The sequence below is a fragment of the Oenanthe melanoleuca genome, chromosome 1, assembly GCF_029582105.1.
Source record: "Oenanthe melanoleuca isolate GR-GAL-2019-014 chromosome 1, OMel1.0, whole genome shotgun sequence".
Classification (NCBI taxonomy): domain Eukaryota; kingdom Metazoa; phylum Chordata; class Aves; order Passeriformes; family Muscicapidae; genus Oenanthe; species Oenanthe melanoleuca.
This window is the reverse complement of record NC_079333.1, coordinates 50,131,327-50,152,473: the sequence shown is the minus strand read 5'-3', so window position 1 is coordinate 50,152,473 and position 21,147 is coordinate 50,131,327. Positions and strand designations below refer to the sequence as shown.

The window sequence follows — 21,147 nt, the reverse complement described above, 5'->3', positions numbered from 1 at the left end:
AAGATAAACTGAGGAATGGGGTGGAAATTAGAAGCATGCATGCCATTATACAGAGCACTAGTGAGAGCTTATCTGAAACAGCTTTGATCATCCAGGCTTGAAAAAGTCTAATTTGCATTGTAGACTGCAGAAAAAGAAATCAACATAATCAGAGGAACAGCAAAACTATCTGATGAGAAGAGTCTAAAATAGCCCTGTTGTTGAGGCCAGCACAACAAAGGCTGAGAGGGAGCAAGAATGCTGTCTGTATACATCAGGAGACTAAGTGCAGAGAAGGGCCACTGATGATGAAAGATAGTGCTGACACGGGAACAAATGGGCATAAGATGGCCATGACAAACACAGCCTAGAAATCAGAAGAGTTTTCAGCCCTCAGTGTGGTGGCATTCCACCAGAATAGTGAGGCCATGAAATCCTGTTAGGTTTTAGATTAAGCTCACTAGTGTTGGAACGACGTTATATAGACTTAAGGCAGAGACCTGGACTGGGTGACCCACAAAACTCCTTCTAGCTCAGTACCTTATGGAACATCAAGCTAAAAAATCACCCCTCATTACACAGCCTTTCTGGGCTTTCAATATATCATTGGCTCTTCATCTGCACTGTACATAAAGCAATCCACTAATGAGGTTTGTAAGCCACTTTTAGGGTTTTCTTGCCTCCATTTGATGGGACCATAGTGTTAGAGCTTGGCTTATTTGTACTGGTTGAAATCTACTAACAAGATCCCTTCTGGGGCAAGTCTGCCAGGAATACTGCTCCTCTGACATTACTGCTGCTCTGCAGAGAAATCTGAAATGTCTCAATTTCTAGGACTGTAGAATTTAAAAGGTTCTTCCCTTTCAGTAAAACCTGCAAGAGATATCTGGGCAGCAGAGCTGCTTGCCTCAGCCTGGGAATTTATTTGTGTACTCGTGTGCTTCCATCAATATTGCTGCCACTATGTGTGATTAATGGCACAGATGGAGGAGCAAGGATTTCTTGCTAAAAGCTTACTGAGTTTTCATACACACAAACTCTTCTACAGGCACTCATGGGCTTGCAGGTCTGGAGGCAAACCTACAACATGGACAGTCAGAGAATTACTGAATAAATAATTCTCTCTAATGGTAAACAAAAACTTTTAAGAGCCTCTCATTCCTACAAGGGGGAATCTACTCCTGTAGGCAGAAGAGAAAAATCTCGAGACATGGTATACAGAAAGATCTCTTTGATATAGTAAAATAAAATAAAGAGGAAGTCAGCTGCAGAGGAAAGCTGTGTCAAAGTGAACAGCCACCACCCTGCCCCCCAATGAATTGATGGCATGTGTTACACAGATGGAGGAGTTTGACTTCTCCAGCTCTCCTAATAATGCTGTTTAGACAAACATGATAAAACATTCTTTCCATTGAGTTATCATTCTTTTCCAGCACTGCATGCTAAGCCTATTGGGAATAGCCAGCTGTTCATTTTATATCTCAATGTGACACTGATGAAACCAAAAGGGTAACTTAGAGCTGTGTAAGTGTAGGATCAGCTTAACTGCTGTGGAGAGACAGGACAGGTGCATTATGTACCCATACATCCTATGAACAGGAGATTTCACCAGTTTCACTGACAAAATTACGTTCAGTAAACTTGCAAACAATAATAAATGGGTATGAATTTTAGTCTTCTGATACCAGGAGAGAAATACAGACTACAGCTAAACCCCAGATGAAATGGGGAAATTGTGTCTCATACTTTATAACAATGCCAGGTCTGGAGAACCTGAGAAGACAGAAGAGAAAAATTGTTCCAAGGAGAGAAAAGACTCTTGCATATAATATATATTAAAATTTAGACAAAAAAACATCAAACAGTGCACCTCAAAATTCACATGTGTAAGAGAAGAACATGATTTATACTGGACATTGATCTGAGAAGTAGAGCTTCATACTTTTCATACTTTTTCATACTTTTTCATACTTTTCTTTCTGATAAATTATCACAGATTATAAGGTCTGGTTTAGAATACTGACAATTCCCATTGAAGACTTAGAAAGTATTAATGGGAGTTTCTATAAGTGTTTGCCTTTCTTCCCCTTTCAGATGCAATTTGTCAAACTTCATTAAGTAAAATACACAATTATTTTGAGAATCTGTCAAGTAACAACTTAGAATATTTATAATAAAAAATATTTTCATTAAAGGGTTTGTGGCATGGACTCTGTTCTACATTTATAACATGCTTTATTTACCTGGCTTACATTTCCAGAGGGCAGTGCTTGTCAGTGTATGTGTGTGTGTACATTGATAGTACTGATAAAATTGGAATTGGACATTAGAAATCACACAAGTTCATGTTTTATTTTGTATATCTCAATGAGAAAGAGTTTACATAAAAATTGTGGTTTTATTTCCAAATTAACCTAAGTCTCATTTTCTATTGCATTTACTCATTTCTATTGCAATATCTGTGAATTTGAGTCACACAAGCTTAACAATGTTATCAACTAGCTGTTTACACAATGTCAGTATGGAAAAACTAAATTTGGCCCTAAGAAGACACCCAGACAGGTAGGTCACAGGTGAAATGCAAAGCAGGTTTGTTTAAAGAAGTCTGAATGGAGATGAGAATGCAATACAGCCTTGAAATGCCAGTCCCTTGAAAAAATTTAACCTCTGACTTTGTTACACAGGTGGTGCATTCACTTTATAGGTTTTTTTTCCTTTACAGCTTACTAAATGCACATGTTTGCAGCTAGAGAAAAAATGTTTGACTTTTAGTGAGGTTCCATGTCAAGGGAACATGAGTTTGTAGAGTTTTCTTAAACTTGATTGGGGTCGCTAAAGTGAATAAAAATCTGAAGACAGACATTTCTGTCTGTTTGCATTTTACAACATCTAGTGAAGTTTTCAGAATAGGTGAGTTTTTGTCTTAAAGTATGATTTTGGTAAAACTAGTTTCAATAAAACTGGAAATATACTGTTCCTGTGTAATAAAAACCCTCTGCAAACTGCCTTGTATAATGTGCCGCAGTACATTAGTGATTTTATAACCTGTTTGCAGACGGGATTTTGAAATGCTCAGTGCCATAACATGTGCAGCATAAATGGGAACTGAACATACTGGAAGAAAGACATTTTCAGTTTGGGCCAAAAACAACTGGTTTTTGAAGAGAAAAAAGCTCAGCTATACTCAATTACCATAGTTTCAAGGTATAAAGCTCTACATTCAAGTATTTTAATACATGTTCTTCACCTTTTTGTTCCTATAAAAGACTTGATTAATGAGCTGTCATTAATAAAATTAGTTTGAATGGTAACATCCTTGCTTCCCTATTCCAAGTCTGGCAATGGACTTGAACTATGGAAAGCAACATTCATATATAAACACCTGGCCAGAAGCACACAGAAACCTTCAGATGCCAAACTGCCTGGCTGTAGCAAACAGTTATAACAGTAGGAAATGAGATCAAATGATACTTCACACTCCATGAAGTAAGTGCAGGCCAATACTTCAATGTACACTTATTAAAGTACAGCCACTTGCTTGGTTTTCACTGTCTCATTTTCTCACTTCCTTTCAAAAATATCTGTTGCTGTTTCAGAACCTGTGTTGTGAGAATGTGAGATGTCTGTAGTATACTTGACTCTCACAATGTCTTCATGAAGTAAAGTACAACTTTTGACATCTACTTGAAAATAGCAGAAGACTGCCCTCAGATAGGTGAGCTCCCCTTTTTTAAATCCTATATATATCCAAATGTAGACACTGAATTTTAGACTGTGACTGCAGGTTGTCCTAAAGATAACTGCTAATCATCAAAGCTGACCTTAACTTTAACAAGGACAGAACTCTAATCCAAATGAATTAGCTCAATTTAAAAAGGAGCAGGTCTTTAATTTTAAGTAGAAGTCCTTTAGACTGAACATCTAAGTCCATGTTTAGTTACATAAATGCCTGGTTTTCAGTTGTGGCAGACCCCAGGAACAAACCGCCAAGCTGTACACTGAAAGGAGTGCTGCATCTAGCTCACACAGGGCTTGCTCATGCACAGAATAATTGAGAAAGAGAGTGGGTCACAATCAAAAGGCCTCAAAGGGAAAAAAAAAAAGAAAACTAAGACCTTCTCTGTATGTATTATGACAGTTCATGAGTTCATGGGAACTGGCTAAGACAGCTGCAGCCTTCAGCAAACACTAGGAGCTGTGCCAGAAGAACTGCACCAGCTGCAGATCTCCTACCACACTTCTGCCTTACTAAAGTTCCTCTTCTTCCCCTACCATAGCAGGAGCTACCATAAAGTGAAGGTCCATTTAAGATATTGTCAGTTCTTAGTGTGAAATTTCTCTGTCTGAATCAACATGGCTGTCTTTGTTTGACCACACAGGTACTGGAGAACTACAATCAAGAAACAAAATTTTGAGCCAAAAGATCTAGCCCAAGTATCTGGTAAATTCAAGATACTAAATTTGCAGTGGTAGCAGGATATGGTAAGAGTGTTTTTGTTATTTATCTGTTCTGTCTGTATAATAGAATTTAGGCTTCCTTTGTCTGCTAAAAAAATGGTGAAAAACATAGCTGCCAGCTTTCCTCTCACAGAAAAGGATTATTAATTGTTCACTGAAGGAGAAAAAAACAACAATGGTGACAACCACAGAGATAGGGCACTGACTGCCTCCCCTCTCAGCTGGAGGGGGTCATGTGAAGATAAAGACCAAACCTGGAGGAGAATTAAATGGAGGTGGGGAAAATAGGGAGGGCAGTGAAGCGCGTACCGGCTGCGGGACAATGCTTCACCGCTAGAAGTAATTTCATTTCACTTAATGCACTGCAACCTTTTTTCCATAACCTAGGAGGCACTAAAGGATGACTTCAGCTGCAGTTTCATGGCTCTCTCAGCTCATGGTCAACCCTCTCTGCTTGTAAATGAGAGAGCTTACATAAAGTACATAATACTTCAAAAACCTAAGGTAAGTACAGCTCTTTTCTTTGGCCACATTGCCACTTATCCATGTCCACCAAAACTGAATATACAGGTTCTTCAAATTTACTAAAATATTGGAATGGTACTTATTTCCTCCTCTGTTTATATGCACATGGAAATTAATAGGCTTTACTTAGACACACATTTGTCTAAAGAAGCTATTCACACTTTTTTGCTAAAGGACACAGAAGTACTTAAAATGGAAAGGATTCATACCATGTCTTCCTTCTTTTTCACTGAGGGAGAAGTGGCTTGCATAGTTACAGATGCTTCAAGTTGTGTATGTTTATGGTTGTGTTATATGGGAAATAAGAATATATGGTTGCATATTGCCTGAGCATAAGGAGATAGTCAAAGGAATGATGAGTCAAAGAAATGAAGAAATTAAATCATTCTAAGAACGGTGAAGACTGCTGTCATTTTTTATCTTGTGGGAATGTGTAAGGTTTACATCCCACACTTGGATGCCTTCCCTTTCCCTCTGACAGCTTCATAGATCTCGTGGAATGCACCTGTAGGAGGATCTGCTTTCAACAGAGGCCAAACCCAAGCATAGCATGGACAGTGAGCTTCCAACATGAAGGCAGAGACCTTGAACAGTCTCTGTAGCAGACAAGGAGCCAGAACTGATGAGTGAGGTGACATATACAGCAAGGACTTTGCATCTGAGATGGGCAGAAGCTCCATTTTATTCTTGTCTTCTGATTTAGAGTATATAATCTCTAGTTAAGAGGGACAGAATGTTAGGAAGTTAACCATGTGCTGAAGAGATCCAGGTGCAATTTCTTGTCCAGGAAACTGGCTGTATGATTACCTCTGAACACCCATGGATTAAGGTGGACTTTAGGCATGTAATTATAACAAAATCAATAAAAAAAACCCAAAAAAATCAGTTTATCTGATTAGATATCTTTATTTCCATCAGTGACTACACTTTTAGTAGTAAATTAGCTCTGTTGCACATGCTTGTATGTTTCTGTGGGTGTCTACACACTTTCCACATCTGCTTTACGCCATTTGGGACCAACAAAATGAGAATTTGTGCAAATAAGTCTGTGAGGTCTCACAGAAGATGGATCGTTGGAAAAATGTCAAAAGAGCGGAGAAATTATGGCCATTTTACAAAGCAAGCTCATTCTTTTCACAGTGGTTCAACAAGGAATGCTAGTGTATCCAAAAAGTGAGTTAGCTGTGGATAGACTTCTCTGATATAACTCCTTCTTCCAGCCTGTAGGATTATTCCCCAAATATATTTTTCTGTACATAAACTTCATAGTTACAGCCTCTGTACTCCAGAGCCTGAATGGGATCTGACAGGCTTATATAGTAATTATACAGGGAAGACCCAGGGATTAATTTCACTGTCACTGCTCCAGAAGAAGTGTTGCACCCTTTTCCTTCTATATTACTATCGATTTCTAGAAATAATTTTCCAAAGCACACCTCAAGTTCTCTCCAATTTCTTGCTTTTAACTCCCTAACTAGTTTCACAGCTTTGTTCTTAAACCATTCCATAATGGCAGCTTTTTTTCTTTCCTGAACAAATAATTTTCTGCTGGGTAATGAGAGATCACTGTGCTGTCTGCACTGATGGGTCATGTTACCCAGTGAACAAGAGATCAGCAAAGCCAAGCTGCTGTAGGACACTGCAGTCCTTTGTTAACAGCAAGAAGTCTCTCCACAATGTTTTAAGATTGCTTTTTAAGATACTCCACAATGAATACTAAATAGCCCAGTGCTATCCGTGTGCTAGAGGCAATTCTTCAGAAGGCTTTCATTTTAAGAAAAGACTAAGTTGGCTCACTATACAGTAAAAGGGGGATTGGTTTGCCCTAAAATACCCCAGAACCATACTAGGAGAAAATCACAACAAATTTCATTCAGCACAAATTATTCTCTCATTTCTACTAGCACAGATGTATTATAAGGGAAATATTTTATTGCAAGAATACAGTGTGAAATCAAGTTCCAGTTCCCTACCTGTCCATCTGTCCCAATGGTGCCTCCACAATCAGTGAGGAGCTCAGACATGTCATAGTAGCTAACAAACTCCCACAAGCAGGCTTCCAGGTTCAGGTTGCGGTAGAAGCGCAAGGTATTGAAGCCTCTCATTGTTGGGCTGTACTGGTAGGGAATGGTCTCTCCAATCACATCTGGATTCTTGGTGGCGTCAGTTAAAAAGCCATGGTGGGTCTTCACTTCTGTGTAATCCAGCAGGTTGGAGCACTTATGGTTTCCAACTCTAGTTCCATCAGGGCTAAGCGTCAGCTCAAAGTTGGAGAGCTCTCTTGTAGAAATAACAGGCAGCATGCCTAAAAACATTAATTTATAGCACTGTCACTACATGTCACTTGTCAGACCTGCTTAATTTAGCCAGACTTTGTCAAACACTAAGCATGTTATGCCATACTTTTGTATTTTGTACTTACACCTAATACTTTAGAATCCAAAGTAAAATTGATATGCTAAGTATGTATGAGAATTTTACCCACAATAACTGTTTGTATGAAGACAAAACATTTCTGAAGATATTAATATTTAAATATATTAATAAGCAAAATATTATTAAATTAAAAAATCATGTGAATAGCAATTAAACAGTATAGTTCTATGAACTTCAAAGGAATTTTACAAAGCTTAGGTCTAGTCCAATTTATGTAAATTATGCAGTTAATCTGAAAATGCTACTCTTCACATCAGAGACTATGTATCAATACAGTATCTTTTATGCACCTTATTGCAAACTGCACTTATCCATTCATAACATCTTTCTTTGGTCCTATGGTTAAAAGATGACATTATTAACTTGCTATTTAAAATAACCTGACCAATAAAATAGCTCAAATAGCAGCATATTGTGGAAGTTCTCCTAACCCCACAGCTGATTTCCTCATACCATCAATATGTGGCATAGTGACGGTCAGTTTGATGAGGTTGGCATATTCAGGATCTTCTGGGCCAGTGTAGCGCAGTTTGGCAGAGAATGGCTCTGCTCCAACTACTCCTGATATACGAGGCTGACAAAGACCTGATGGAAAAAAGAGAAAGCAACCTTACTTTACATCCAGAGGAAACAATCTATACTTTCCCTTGCACTATTTTACATGTACTTTTCTTCCACGGTACAGGTATCCAAAACAATGAGAATTTTCTTGAATGACAGGTAAACACTTTGAGAAGCAGTTTCCAGAGGTTTCAGTAGGAATTTATACAAAAGAAGATTCAAATAGAAATGATTACTTGATCAACAGGATCACATTTTCAGAAGAGTGATGATATTGCATCAGTGTCTTTTCAGTTGCATGTGTCAACCTCACTCACAAAGCCAGTGCTAAGTGCCATACTTCCTTACAAAGGTCTTCAGAGACATATGCTTTAATTCCTCCCACCATCCTAAGTTTTATGGAAGATACCTCACCAGTGTTCAGTTGGTTTTGGCACTGGATCCATTAGTAGTAAAAGTGCAGTTAGATTGTGTCACAGAATATCTAGAAATATTCTGCTTAGAACAGAGCCAGCTCTAAAGCTGGATCAAGTTGCTTAAGGAACTTGATTAATTGCTTGTTAATTTGAATTTTGAATTTCTCCAAGAAAGGAGAATGTGTAACTTAGTTTGGTAATTCTTTCCAGTGTTAGTTCAATGTGTTCCAGTATTAGTCCAAGTTTGTAGGACCAGAAAATTAGGTTTGTAATCATATGATCTGAGATATATGCAACTTCTAGTAGCATAGTTCAATGCAGAAGGGTCTGCATTCTGATTGGTTGGTTTGGTCATTGGTTTTTGTTTTTTTTCCTCAAATGCAAATAACATTGCTAAAGAGACACAATCTGAATTCCTTTTGAGTTTGTTTGGTCTATGCACTGGAAGTCAGACATCTCCAAAGTGGAAAATATTCAGGATTTTCACAGTGCTTTGGCAATTGCACTTCTTTCCTTCCACATCACAAGTTCCACAGGTACTGGAAGTAATTTAAGTAATTTATGCATGACAACAAATTAGCTCTGCTAATTTGTCAAGTGAAGTCCAAAGAATGCATTTTTATAGTAACAAAGCCTGTCTGCTTCATAGAAAAAGAAGGATGAATAATTATGAATGCTTTCACCAGTAAAAAATTTTGTCCATGCCCTGTTATTGGGCCCAGTTGCTTTAGTCTTTAGTTAAGGAAGACTTCAATTCTCAGGTGTCCAGTGAAGCCTGAATGCCAAATGAGCTTTTTCTTCTGACCAGGCTTTCATATGCCACTTCCATATGGATTCTATTCTCCAGTGTCTAATAGGAGCGAGACTGTACTGCATCATTACTGCAGCTGAATTCAAAAGTCAAGAGAAACCAGGTTTCACTAATTCCATTGCCTCTTATATATTGTTCTCCTGAGCACACAAGTTTGCTATATGGATTATTATTTAAAGATGTGGAGAATTAGGAGAGGAAAAACTTTTTCTTTATACAATGCTCTGCTGTGTCAAGACATTTTTTTGCACCACCTCTATGAATAACAGAAGAAAAGGTGAGATGGTACTGTTAACATGCCTGATCATGTAATCAGCTTTTGTTAGGACTGAATTTGGAATCCAAAAGAGACCTGTGAATTTTGCAGTAGGTGATGATGTCTTACCTTCTGATGTGCTTATAGTGACAATGGGGCTCATAAGCTCCAGACCCTCATTACCATCTGAATTCACAGCCCGAGCTGCACACTGGACACGAGAACCAGCTTGAAAGTAAATGGAATCAAGTGTAATCATCTTGGAGGAAGTGAAGAAGGTGTCAAAGTCAACCTCCCTCATGGGGCTGGTCACTCCATCGGGGCCAGTGGGGGCACTGACCAGCCACCGGTACTGTGTCAGAGTATTATTGATGTTCTCACTGGCACATATCGAGCCAGTCTTCTCAAAGTCTTCATACTTGGGATTACAGGCCTGCAGAACAAGGCACACGGGTTAGAATTTATGTGCTCAATGGCAAAGGAGTATGTGATCAAGAGTCACAAAACTCAACAACATAGAGCGGACAACCCCAGTAAATCTCATAAGAAATCACTATATTCTGGCAGTGATGTGTTTACCACTGTTAGGGCAGACTGAAAGGCATATCTAATTATGCTTACTGAAATAAAAAATATTATTTTAAATTGATTTATAGGTGGAAATGTGGCATACTTATGAAGGCACAAGCTACACACCCATGTACTACTTTAATTTTAACTCCTCCCTTTGATCTAATGCTGCAAATATCCTTTGCATTTCAAGATTTATTTTCTTTGATTTTTTTTTTTTTATTTAGAAGAACCATTCAACTTGTGACATTCCTGTGCAAAAGGAACGTGTGAAAAAAAAATTGAAGATGGACAAAAACATTCTTCAAGGTATATGAATATTTATGTAAACTTTTCAGCTGCAAAACTACTAGTGAAAAAAAATGAAAGAAGCCTGTATTCCTTCAGCACTCAATTTGCCACAATCTGTGGCACTCACTGAAAACAATGGCTCATTTTTGTTATCTCCAGTGATTTTAACCCTGCAAATTAAGGCAGGATAACACAGGAAATAGTAAGGTCATGCAATCACAGACACAGTGTGAGTATCAATATCAAACTATTCTTAGTGAGGAACAAGTGAAACATCTTTCTATGCTTTTTATCCTCCTTAAATTGTATTAATCATCCAGACAAATTAGATTAGCTCTATGGATAATTCTAGCTTGAACTAATATGTGTAACTAATACCTGTGACTGATCACCATATGGATTGGTACTGGGTGCCTAAAATCCACTGAACAAAATCCATATACTGATTTTCTTCTGTTTTTGCACAGAGATACTCACTGTGATACAGATGACAGGATAGCCAGCAATGGGACTGGTTTTATCTTTGGCTTTAGAAGTATCATCATATATCAAGAGAGATGCAACTTGAGGGACAGAAGGAAAGGTGACATCTGCCATGCTGTTCATTTCTTCAATGTAAACAATGGCCTTGGCTGTCTGACAATGAAAAGGACAGACACAGTCTTTTGTAAAAATTTAAATAAACAAGCTGGACTTTGATCATAATCTGTCTAGCCTTCAAAACATTGTTCCAAAAGAAGTTCTAAAACCTCAACCGGATGAGCTACTGAGAGAGGGTTGAGGCACCAAAAGTACACTGCAGAGTGCAAGAGGAAGAGCTAAAGTTAATTTTTCTTTCTGTTTCTTTCCATGAAGATTCCAGACACTTAACCTTGTCTCCCACCTTTTTTGTTATCACTTCAGTATTCTGGTAGAACCCCCTGTATGCTTTAATGCCTGGTGGAAATGAGGTGTTTGTCATCAGCAAAGGCTGTGTCTCTTCTGCCTGGCTGTCTGGACTATATATGGTGTGACACTGATGAAGCAGACAGGGAATTTCAAGAACATTTTATGCCAAATCAGAGGAATATACTGTTTAAATTAGAAGTGTGTAAGACATAATGCTAAATAACAAGAATGTGCCACCATTTCATCTTATACAATTAGAACAATATTAACATAGTTTTGACAGCAGAAGTCATATTTCACCTGAAAGTGTTCTTTTTACAGCATAGAGGCTATATTGTATTGCCAGAGACTGTTTCCAAGAGGACACCAATTTCTAAGACTGGTTATATAAGGACAATATGTCTGGAATGATATCCTGAAGACTTTGGTCTTTCACTGACTCTATGGTCCCATCAACATTATTGCCTTGACAGCAAACTGTTTTGTTTAGGTGTTACTGTGGCAGGCAGCTGGGATGGCCTTTTTGTCTTTAAATATACAGGCCAAGATGGTGTGAATAAATCTTAAAAGAAGAGTAGTAAAAAGATGAACCAGAAAGTAAGAGGTCTGTTTACCAGATTTTGTTGTTCAGGACTTTGCATGAAATTGTTACCTGTATTTCTGCAACCATGTTCTCATCAGGCTTCAGATGAACAGTGAAAGCTTCTCTCATCTCCCTTACTCCATCAAAAAGAACTTCAATCTCCACAAAGTGCTGTGTTTCACCCTCGTGGAACTCAATTTCTGAAAACATGAGGCACTTAAAAATAAATCTGTTGTTTGTCACAAGCTGTGATTCTAGGCCCAGTCACGAGAGATTGCAGTTAATACTCACTTTTCAAATTACAGATACTTGTAAATTTAGTTTGACCTACTTGATGCTACAATTAATAAAAATAATGAATAGCAGTGGGTACATGTGGAAATTACTGGAAATAAGACATAAATCAAGAGATTTGCAAAGCTCAAGATTTAGTCTAAGGGAACTTAATGTTTTGAAAATTATCTGTGACTAATTGGTAAATGTTGGTAACATACGTGAATGACCAAAAGATTGAAAAATTCCAAATAAAAGATATTGTTGGTTTTTTTTTTTAAAAAAAAATGTAATAAATAGAATGGTATATGCAAAAAATAAAGAACAAAGTTGTAGCTACACAAGAGTATTGAAAATCATCATCTCTGAAAATCTTCATAAATCATGATGGAATGACAGACTGAAGAAGGTAAAAAGCTGCTGAACCACAGCAGCTGGGAAAGAGGAGTGAGAATGTGTGACAAATCCCTCTGCAGGCACCAAGGTCAGTGGAGAAGCCTGCAGTGGAGCAGGCTCCTGGCAGGATCCATGGCAGGGGGAACCATGGAAAGAGTAGCCCACAGTGGAGAAGGTTTGCTGGCAGGACTGGTGACCTTGTGAAGACCCACACTGGAGCAGTTCATGAAGAATTCAGACCATGGGAAAGACCCATGGTGCAGTTTTTGAAGAACTGTTTCCTGTGGGTGAGACCTCATGCTGGAGTAGGAAGAGTGTAAGGAGGAAGAAGAATCAGAAATAATGTGTGATAAACAGATTGCAACCCCCATTCCCTCGAGCCAGTCAGAGGTAAGGAATTTCGGAGTGAATATAACCCCAAGAAAAAGGGAGGGATGGGAGGAATGTGTTCTAAGATCTAGTCTTATTTCCCATCACTGTGCTCTGGTTTGATTGGGAATAAATGAAACTAATTTTCTCAAGTTGAGTCTGTTTTCCCAGTGCTGATAATCGGTGAGTGACCTCTCCCTCTTCTTATCTCAACCCACGAGCCTTCTGTCATATTTTCTCTCTCCTCTGTAGCTGAGGAGGGGGAGTCATAGAGCAGCTTTGGTGGGCACTTGCTGCCAGCCAAGATCAACCCATCACACTGACCAAGTTAGGGAGTACTACTATTCTTGACTGTATTAACTACTAAAGAAATAAACAGTACAGAAACGATTTAACATTTATGCCTGGAAAGGGTGAAAGCGATAATATCCAAAATAATAAATGCATTTCTAATATTTTTATTTTTAAAGAACATCAAATTCACTTTGAAGATGTACAGAAATAACCAACAGAAACTTAGGACCAGAAGAACTTGCAGAGAGTGATGTTCTCACTGGTACATAGAAACACCACCATAATCAAGATACCAGGTGATAAAGAGCTCTGCACTCTAAAGGGACAGGTACAAAAAGCAGTAGTGCATTAAAGCTGAATTGTGTACGGGAAATAAGGCACAGTTAGGTAACAGAGACTGATCAGGGCTAAGAAACACTCTTCCTCTCCAAAACCTTCACACCAGCACCGGATACTGTTTCTAAAGGATATATTTTCTCCAACCAAAGTTATTTGGATCAATACAGAAGTGATTTGGGAAAACTGGGAGAATCTTGCAATCCACAGTGAGTCTGATTAAGTGACTTAATGATCCTTTCAATCCCAAGAGTTATTAAGCCAGGGAAATACTCTTTGTGGTAATAAACATACGAACTCTTAGCTGTGTGACAGCTATAAATTTTTTTGATTTTCAGTTTGCCACACTTCTTTCAGGAAACCCAACTGAGGATGCGGGTTTTGTATCTTTGGCTGAATAGGCAGGCTCCTTAAACCCACAGGTATTCTGAAACCTGTGGGGAAATCCTGCACATCACAGACCTTTCTCAAAGGCTTGGGGACAGAGACCGAGAGCCTCTTGCTCTGCAGCAGCTCGTTTCCCCTGAAAACTTTGCTCTCATGTGCTGTTGGTGCACAGCAGGGAGAACGTAAGCAAGACAATACCCACAGGTAATGTGCATATAGGATAAGTATCAGCTGACACTAAAAGTTCCTGTGGTTGTCAGGGGGAAAGAGCAAAACTCTAAACGCAGGAGCAAAGTGACTGGAATTAGCAAGCTCTGGATTGGTGGTTTTTTGTGGCTCACAAATTGCCTCTTCAGATATCACTAGTGGCAAAGGCCACTCCTACAGAATTTGAAGATGTAGTGCAACGTTCTTGCTGGATGTTCAAAGGTAAATCATACATTCCAGCTGGACTGGATGCCAAAATAGCTTATCTGAAACTGTGAAATCACTCCAGCAATGAGTGATTAATCTTAAAATACAGAGTAATATCATGTATTATCATAAACTTTCAAAGAAAAAAAATCATCATGCTACAAACTCCATTAGTCATTGCCTAAAGCATGTAGGTGGGCTATTAATGGAAAGAAGTTTATCAGCTATGAAATTTCTCATTCTGTTACACAACTTCTCTCCTCATTCATTAGTAGCGTGGAGTAGCAGGCAGTGAATTCAGAAATACAGAAGGAAAGCTTTATTACTATGAACATAGAAAAATAAAAAGAAATATACATTAATTCCTACATATCGCAAATGTCATTACCTTCATGAATTGCTCAGGAAACAACCACACAATCATAACCTATAAATAGATGCTTCTTCAGAGTAAAGTTATTACACTCTGCAAATATAACTAAGGTTTAATTGACACATCTTCTACAATTACTTGAGCTACAGATGTTCTCAAAGGAGTCACAATTATTTTGTAATTATCTCCACTGATAATAAGTATTCCAACAGCACTTGTCTGTTGTATACCACAGGGGATCTGTCCACAGTGAATTTGAATAGGAAAATGCATTCTGGGATGTGGTTGCAAAGTATTCTAATAAAAAAGTTATTTCATTTTTCAAAAATTATGTTTCAGTCATGAATGAAAACAAATAATTGGATGTGGTAAGTATGATCCTACCTTCTGATATAGGATGATAGTCTTCTCCAGAAGTAGCAGATCCATCCTTTGTATGAACTCTCACAACAGAAACTTTGGAAGTGTCTCCTAGACGAAGGACTGGGATTTTCACAGTTGCTACTTGCCTTGCGTCCTTCGGTTCACTCACACTAAATTTGGTCTCACCAAACTTAATGATAGCCTCTGTCATTAGAAGAAAAAAAAAAATGTTTTTAGAGCATGCAAATGGGCTTCCAAAAGCCAGTAACAATAAACTATGCTCTTACTGTCCGCGTCATCCCGAATCTTTATCAGCGTCTCGTTCTGCTCGCCTACGGAGGCGCCAAAGGAAGAATCACTTCTTGGGGTGCCAAGAACCAGGCGCAGCTCTTCCTCCTCCTCGTGGAAAGTATCATCCGTAAGCACCAGCGTGCAAGGCTTCTCAGTTTCACCTGCAATCGTTCTGAAGGTAGTATCAGGCAGAACTTAGGTGTTCTTTGCTCTAAGACAGCACTTCTCCCAAGCCCAAGGCACCACAGGCTGCTCCTGCTGGCCAAGGCATCCACCTGGACACCAAGCAACTTAATGAGCAGTGACAGCAGTGAAAGCAGAATTAGCACTTATTACCTTTCTATGGAAACTCATTAAAGTGGAATCCCCCATTTTGGGACTTCTGCAAGACAAGTTTCTGTTTGGTGAGTTCACTTTACATGTATTAGTCCTTTTGTTTTACCTAATAAAAAAATGGTCCTTCTCAGTGACCTCTTCCACAGACTGCACTTAAAATGTAAATACTTGCTCAAGGAAACCGAGTAACAAAACCTTTCTAATGGTAATACTAATTAGTAATTACCATTACTATTACTAATGGCAATTTTGTCATGAAGTTTTTTTTATATCAAGTCTCTTTTGACTTGACACTTTCCAACTGTGTGGACCTTCACTTATATTATTCCATTTGACTTTGAAGTCTTTTGAACTGCACTGATTCCAAGTGACAGTGAATATTGCTTTAAAAATGCTTTGGAGTATCAAACCTCTCAATTTTGCACGCACAAATTAATGTTCCTTTACTTACTAGATGTTCAGAAACTTGAGAACCTTGCCTTACACCTTCTACAAAAGCAAGACCTACAAATGGAGTTCAGTGTCTGGCACCCAGCATGACTTGGTGTGCTCTTCATCATGAGACTGACTCCTACATTCCAGACAAAAGGAACAGCATAGCAGGAGAGAGATAAGGTCCATTCACTGTATTTTTTTTTCATCATTACATATTCAAATAAGATCAAGGCTCTTTAAAATGAAGAACCAGATCAGGATGCTGACTGTGTTCATTTCCTGTGGTTGCCTTTTCCCTCACTACAGAAAATACATTATCCCTTAGGAGGAGAAAAAAATGCAAAATACTCATCCTGCTCATTGTTACATGGGAAATGTGAAAACTGAAATGAAACTGTTGCATATTAAACATGCGTAAGAAGCTTGTGGAGACAAAATATAATTCTAGTAGACCTCTTTGCTACTTGTCTTTGCAAATAAATGGAAGGGCAACACTCAAAAAAAAAAAAAAAAAAAAAAAAAAGTCACTTCCTAAGTGGCCCAGATCCATTAATTCTTACTAGCTGGACTCTTTCCTGGTTGCACAGAAGCAATAGCAAAGGTGCAGAGTACAGGACAGCACTAAAAGCTGAGGCCAATCCTAAATAAAGACTAACAACTCACTTTTTAAAGAGCACTATGATACATGTCTACAGAAATACGAATGATATAATTTCTGTGATAAGGGCATACCAAGGATTTCACGCTGATGACAGAACTTGTTTAAGACTTGTAAAAAATATCACATGTGTGTAAACTTCAAAGACTAGAAGATCAAACTGCCTTCTGCATGAGTAGAAAGAATTAGGCAATATTCTTTCAACATAGTAACATTTGATTTATTTGCATTTCATCTCTGATGTGAGATATTAAGTACCTGATATTGGTGGCCAGTCTTAGGAGAGCCTTGGTGGGAGAAAAAATTCAAACAGGAATTAGGGAGCTATATACCTGTTGAAATATCTATTACTCATTTCAGTGCAAGTCAAACGTATTTACCAGAAATCTGTTTAACAAAGAGCAGAACTTCTGAAGTTTCCTTTCTGACAGCAGATCTGTGCTTCTTCTGTGTAATGCCAAACCTGCTATTGCTATCAAAAAGATCCTTGCACTCAGGCTGAACCTAAATGAAGATATACTCTTTTGGTTTTTATTGATTATCCCTCTGAATCAGAAGTGAAGAAAATAGAGGCAACATCATCCCATTGTGTATGAAAAAAATCCCCAAACCTTTGTTTTCTAGAGTGATCTTTTTGACACTACTTTATGAGAAGACACAATTAAAACACAACAAAACAAAACAAACAAAGCAAAGGAAAGCACAGCAGAACAAAAGAAAACATGGTAGACTAAAGGCTTTTAAAATGAGACCCAAGAACTTACCAGGAAGGAATGTGATGATGGAACTGTCAGTGTTGGGACGTTCTTCGAAGTCCATCATAACCTGAGCTGAGCCTTGCCTTGTATAGCATCTCACAGTGGATGTGTATCGGATATCCCCACTCCTGTATATCATGGCAGAAACCTGCCCATCATTTTCATTGGCTACATACACAGATTCTTTAAACTGCATCTTTGGCACTGGGCAGAGAAACACAGAAAGCACATGTAAAGTATAACTGCATGAGTTATCATATCTTCCCTCCACCATTTCATATTTACTTATGCCACACTGCACCAGATATAGAACACAAGCAGCCAGACAGCAAATAACTTAACACATCATCTCCAAAATATGAAAAAGTAAAAAAGAAAAAAGTACTCACAATCAGACACTGAGTCATTAATGAAGATGGTGGTCTTGCTGGGCTCTCCAAGAGCAGCATTCATGGGCATCCTTAGCACAAGCTCAAACTTCTCTGCTCCTTCTAACACTGGCTGTCCAAGATCATCCAGAATTATCACACGAAATGTCTGCATATTGACTCCAGGGGAAAAATCCAAATTACGACTGATGCCTACATAATCTACCCCAGCTACCAACAGAAAAGAGATAAAAATAGCATTACATATAATTAATTACACCTGCTGTGACCAACAGAGAGAGATCATAAGCTGAGCCATTCCCAGCTTCTAATCCTGGCACTGTGAATGCCAGGATAGAGGTCCTGGCACAATGAATGAAGATCCTTACTGTAAGGAAAGATATTTTTTTACCTGAAGTAAAATAACTTAAATATTCAAGATTTGATAGAGACATCAGACCATAAAAGCAAGTTCAGAACTAAAGCAATCATATATTTTTTCAGACTTAATAATTTTCTTTTTCATAAGAAAAATACATATCTATTATGTATATTATTTTATGCATATATCATACATATATATTATGTTCAGATATTCCTGAAATAACAGTAAAGTTACACTAAGGATACGCATCTAAGGAAAATAATTTTTATGCTGCCTTGAGATGAATATCTTAGTTTAAACATTATGATATGTTTTGTGAAAAACATAGAGTGTGCTAACACTTGATTCTGCAAAGGTTCTGCTGGAGCATCCCAGAGCCACACAGCTGAAGCAATGCTGTTCCTGAATAGGATAATAGGTGATGATTTCCCACTGCCTACAGTAAAAAGGAGAGAAGCAAACTCAGCACGCTGCCAGTGATCATAACTGCGCCCAGACTATGCTCTTGAGGCAGCAATCAACTGCCTTTGTAGCAGTCTTTATATGAGGATTTAAAGGCATTTCTCCTTGTGCTATACTTCATAGCAGCTCTTACTCCTGTTCTCTGAAATTCTGTAACCACTGAATTTGTTCTAAGAAGAGATCTGCTCAGAGCGAGACACACGCAGTTTTCATTTTATGTGTCTGAAACTGCACCAGGACCCAGTGAGCTAGCACTTGTGAAGTGTAGCAGCATGTGCAGAGTGGTAGCAGTGTGAAACCAGAGAGAAGCAGAAACTCACCCTCTGCAGTCACTGGCTCAGATTTGCGAGACCTCACGGTAACAGAGGCGGCTTTGGACAGATCGGTGCCGCTCCTCCAGACACGGACCTCAATGTAGCCAGCACTCTCATCTACGTAGTACTCATCATCTCCAAAGTAGAATGCTGGTTCTGGTGAAAGAGGAATAATGCCCATAAGTGCTTCTTTACCTTATACTGAATTAACAAGAGATTATAAAATCCACATCAGACAATGGAGAGCACTTTGCTCATCTCAGTAAGTGAAATAAAGCTGCTTTTTTTAATGCTTAGAATTCTAGCTATTTTTGGCTTCTTTTCAAGTATTGGTTTGTATGGTTTTAGACAGCAATTGTACTATCAGCACCATGCTCTTTTTCTTGCTTCCTACATTTCCAGCTTTTTGTGTCAGCATGCATGAATCTATGTACAAAACCAAATGTGGCATCTCATTAAACTTGTTTTAGTTGAGTCCTGTACACAGGCCAGAAAATTCCTTGCATTTTTCACTTTGGTGCAAACATATGAAGATGAATACAGATAATGAAGCTTTAACTTGAATGTTCTCACAGATTTCTGTTGCTAAAACCTGACTGGAACATGACATACAACTGGAGCTACTCTTGGTAACGTTTTCCAGCTAACTAAAGGGCATATACTTAATTTCAGTTCTCCCACATCTAGAACTTAAAACAAAATCAATCTTATTTCATGTAAACTGAAATGTGAACAGTCTTTATCTTAATACTAAAGTTCCACAGTTCATAAGAAAGAAGGGCAAAAAGCAAAGGAGATTAAGAGCTATTCCACTTAACAGACACATTGTTTAGCTTCATTTTTTCCTCCCTTTTCCAGTTTTCCTACCCACAGTAATTCCACAAAGTAAACAGCTTTAAAAACATACCCCAGCTTCATCCTGGATGTATATCATCTCCCCTTTTCTATCCTTTCCATTCCTGTTTGAAACATGCAGGATTAATCATGCACAGCCAGTGCCTCAGCTTTCCCACTGCACAGCAGAAATCACAGCTAACTCCCCCAAGAGCAGAGAGACCCACCCATGTTCTCCTTGTGCTTCACCACAATCTTCTCATGCTGTCTTGTGAGAATTTATTGGAATCATGAGGCTGCAGTATCACAAATGTGTCTGAAACACCATGCAGCATGCAGGCTCAGCTGGCAGAGATCACAGCAATGGCTCAGTGCTCTATGAGCAGCACTGTGGGTACTTCCCCTTCACCAACCATAGGAAAAAAACCAAAAAATTCAAAGGAAATGACTGGAAAAGGTTATGACAGAGCTTATGCTTTGCTTACAGAAAAGGTACAACTTACTCAAAGGATGAGGCATACATACTTTCAATGGTAAGTGAAAGTTGGGACTATCATTTCCATAAGTCAGATTTTTATAAGATTATATGTCTGATGCAAAAGCTATGACTTCTATTGCAATGGAATAAATGTTTTGGAATTGAAGAATCTCCACAGTGTATGCAACAATCTCCTCTGGCAGATTGCTGAACAATGTAAAAACAACTTAATTAAAACTAATCATAAATATTTGTACTTAATTACTACTAAGCCAAAATTTCATCTGAGAAAGCTGCAGTTAATAAGCATTTTGCAACTTTATTCAAGAGTGAAATTGCAAGTTTTGGAGAAAAGAATTTTCTCTGCATTCAAGATTTTCCCGTATTTCACAACTAATAAAAAAAACCCAATCCCCCCCCCACTCTTTTAATATTCCTCATCAATGAAAAAACTGCAGCTGCCTCCCTACTTATCTGCTAAAACTGAAATAATGCAACAAATTGATGGAACTGAATGTATTTACTGAAAAATAGTGCAGATTCACAGACCTGCTCAAGCATTATCCAAGTCATCAACCTTTGCAGAATGAAAGACAAAATTGGAAGAAGTCTAACTTTGGAAGATTAAAATATTGTCAGCTGCAACTTATTTTTTATTTTTTTTAAATTCAAGAGTATGTGTATTTGTGTGCACAGACAGACACACATTGATCTGACTTTGTTTGCCCACAGAAGCTGGCTTGTCAGTAGCTTTTTTTATACTTGGAACTGTGAAGCTCTTATCTGAAACATTTTTAATGGGTGAACAGGATACACCCTCTGTACCTTTTGTGCAACTACTACTAACTT

The 21,147-nt window shown here is 38.3% G+C and overlaps 1 protein-coding gene across 1 annotated transcript in view; it reads right to left on the bottom strand.

Moving 5' to 3' along the window:
- FREM2 (FRAS1 related extracellular matrix 2) overlaps positions 1–21,147 on the bottom strand; it is a 113,482-nt gene that overhangs the window by 16,839 nt on the left and 75,496 nt on the right. The window contains exons 7-16 of the mRNA XM_056501902.1: positions 18,993–19,142; positions 17,847–18,056; positions 17,464–17,661; positions 15,267–15,431; positions 15,001–15,183; positions 11,844–11,974; positions 10,781–10,939; positions 9,572–9,875; positions 7,852–7,983; positions 6,936–7,267 (exon numbers count right to left, since the gene is read on the bottom strand). Coding sequence (XP_056357877.1) covers positions 6,936–7,267; positions 7,852–7,983; positions 9,572–9,875; positions 10,781–10,939; positions 11,844–11,974; positions 15,001–15,183; positions 15,267–15,431; positions 17,464–17,661; positions 17,847–18,056; positions 18,993–19,142 — 1,964 coding nt within the window. The remainder of the gene's footprint in view (positions 1–6,935; positions 7,268–7,851; positions 7,984–9,571; positions 9,876–10,780; positions 10,940–11,843; positions 11,975–15,000; positions 15,184–15,266; positions 15,432–17,463; positions 17,662–17,846; positions 18,057–18,992; positions 19,143–21,147) is intronic.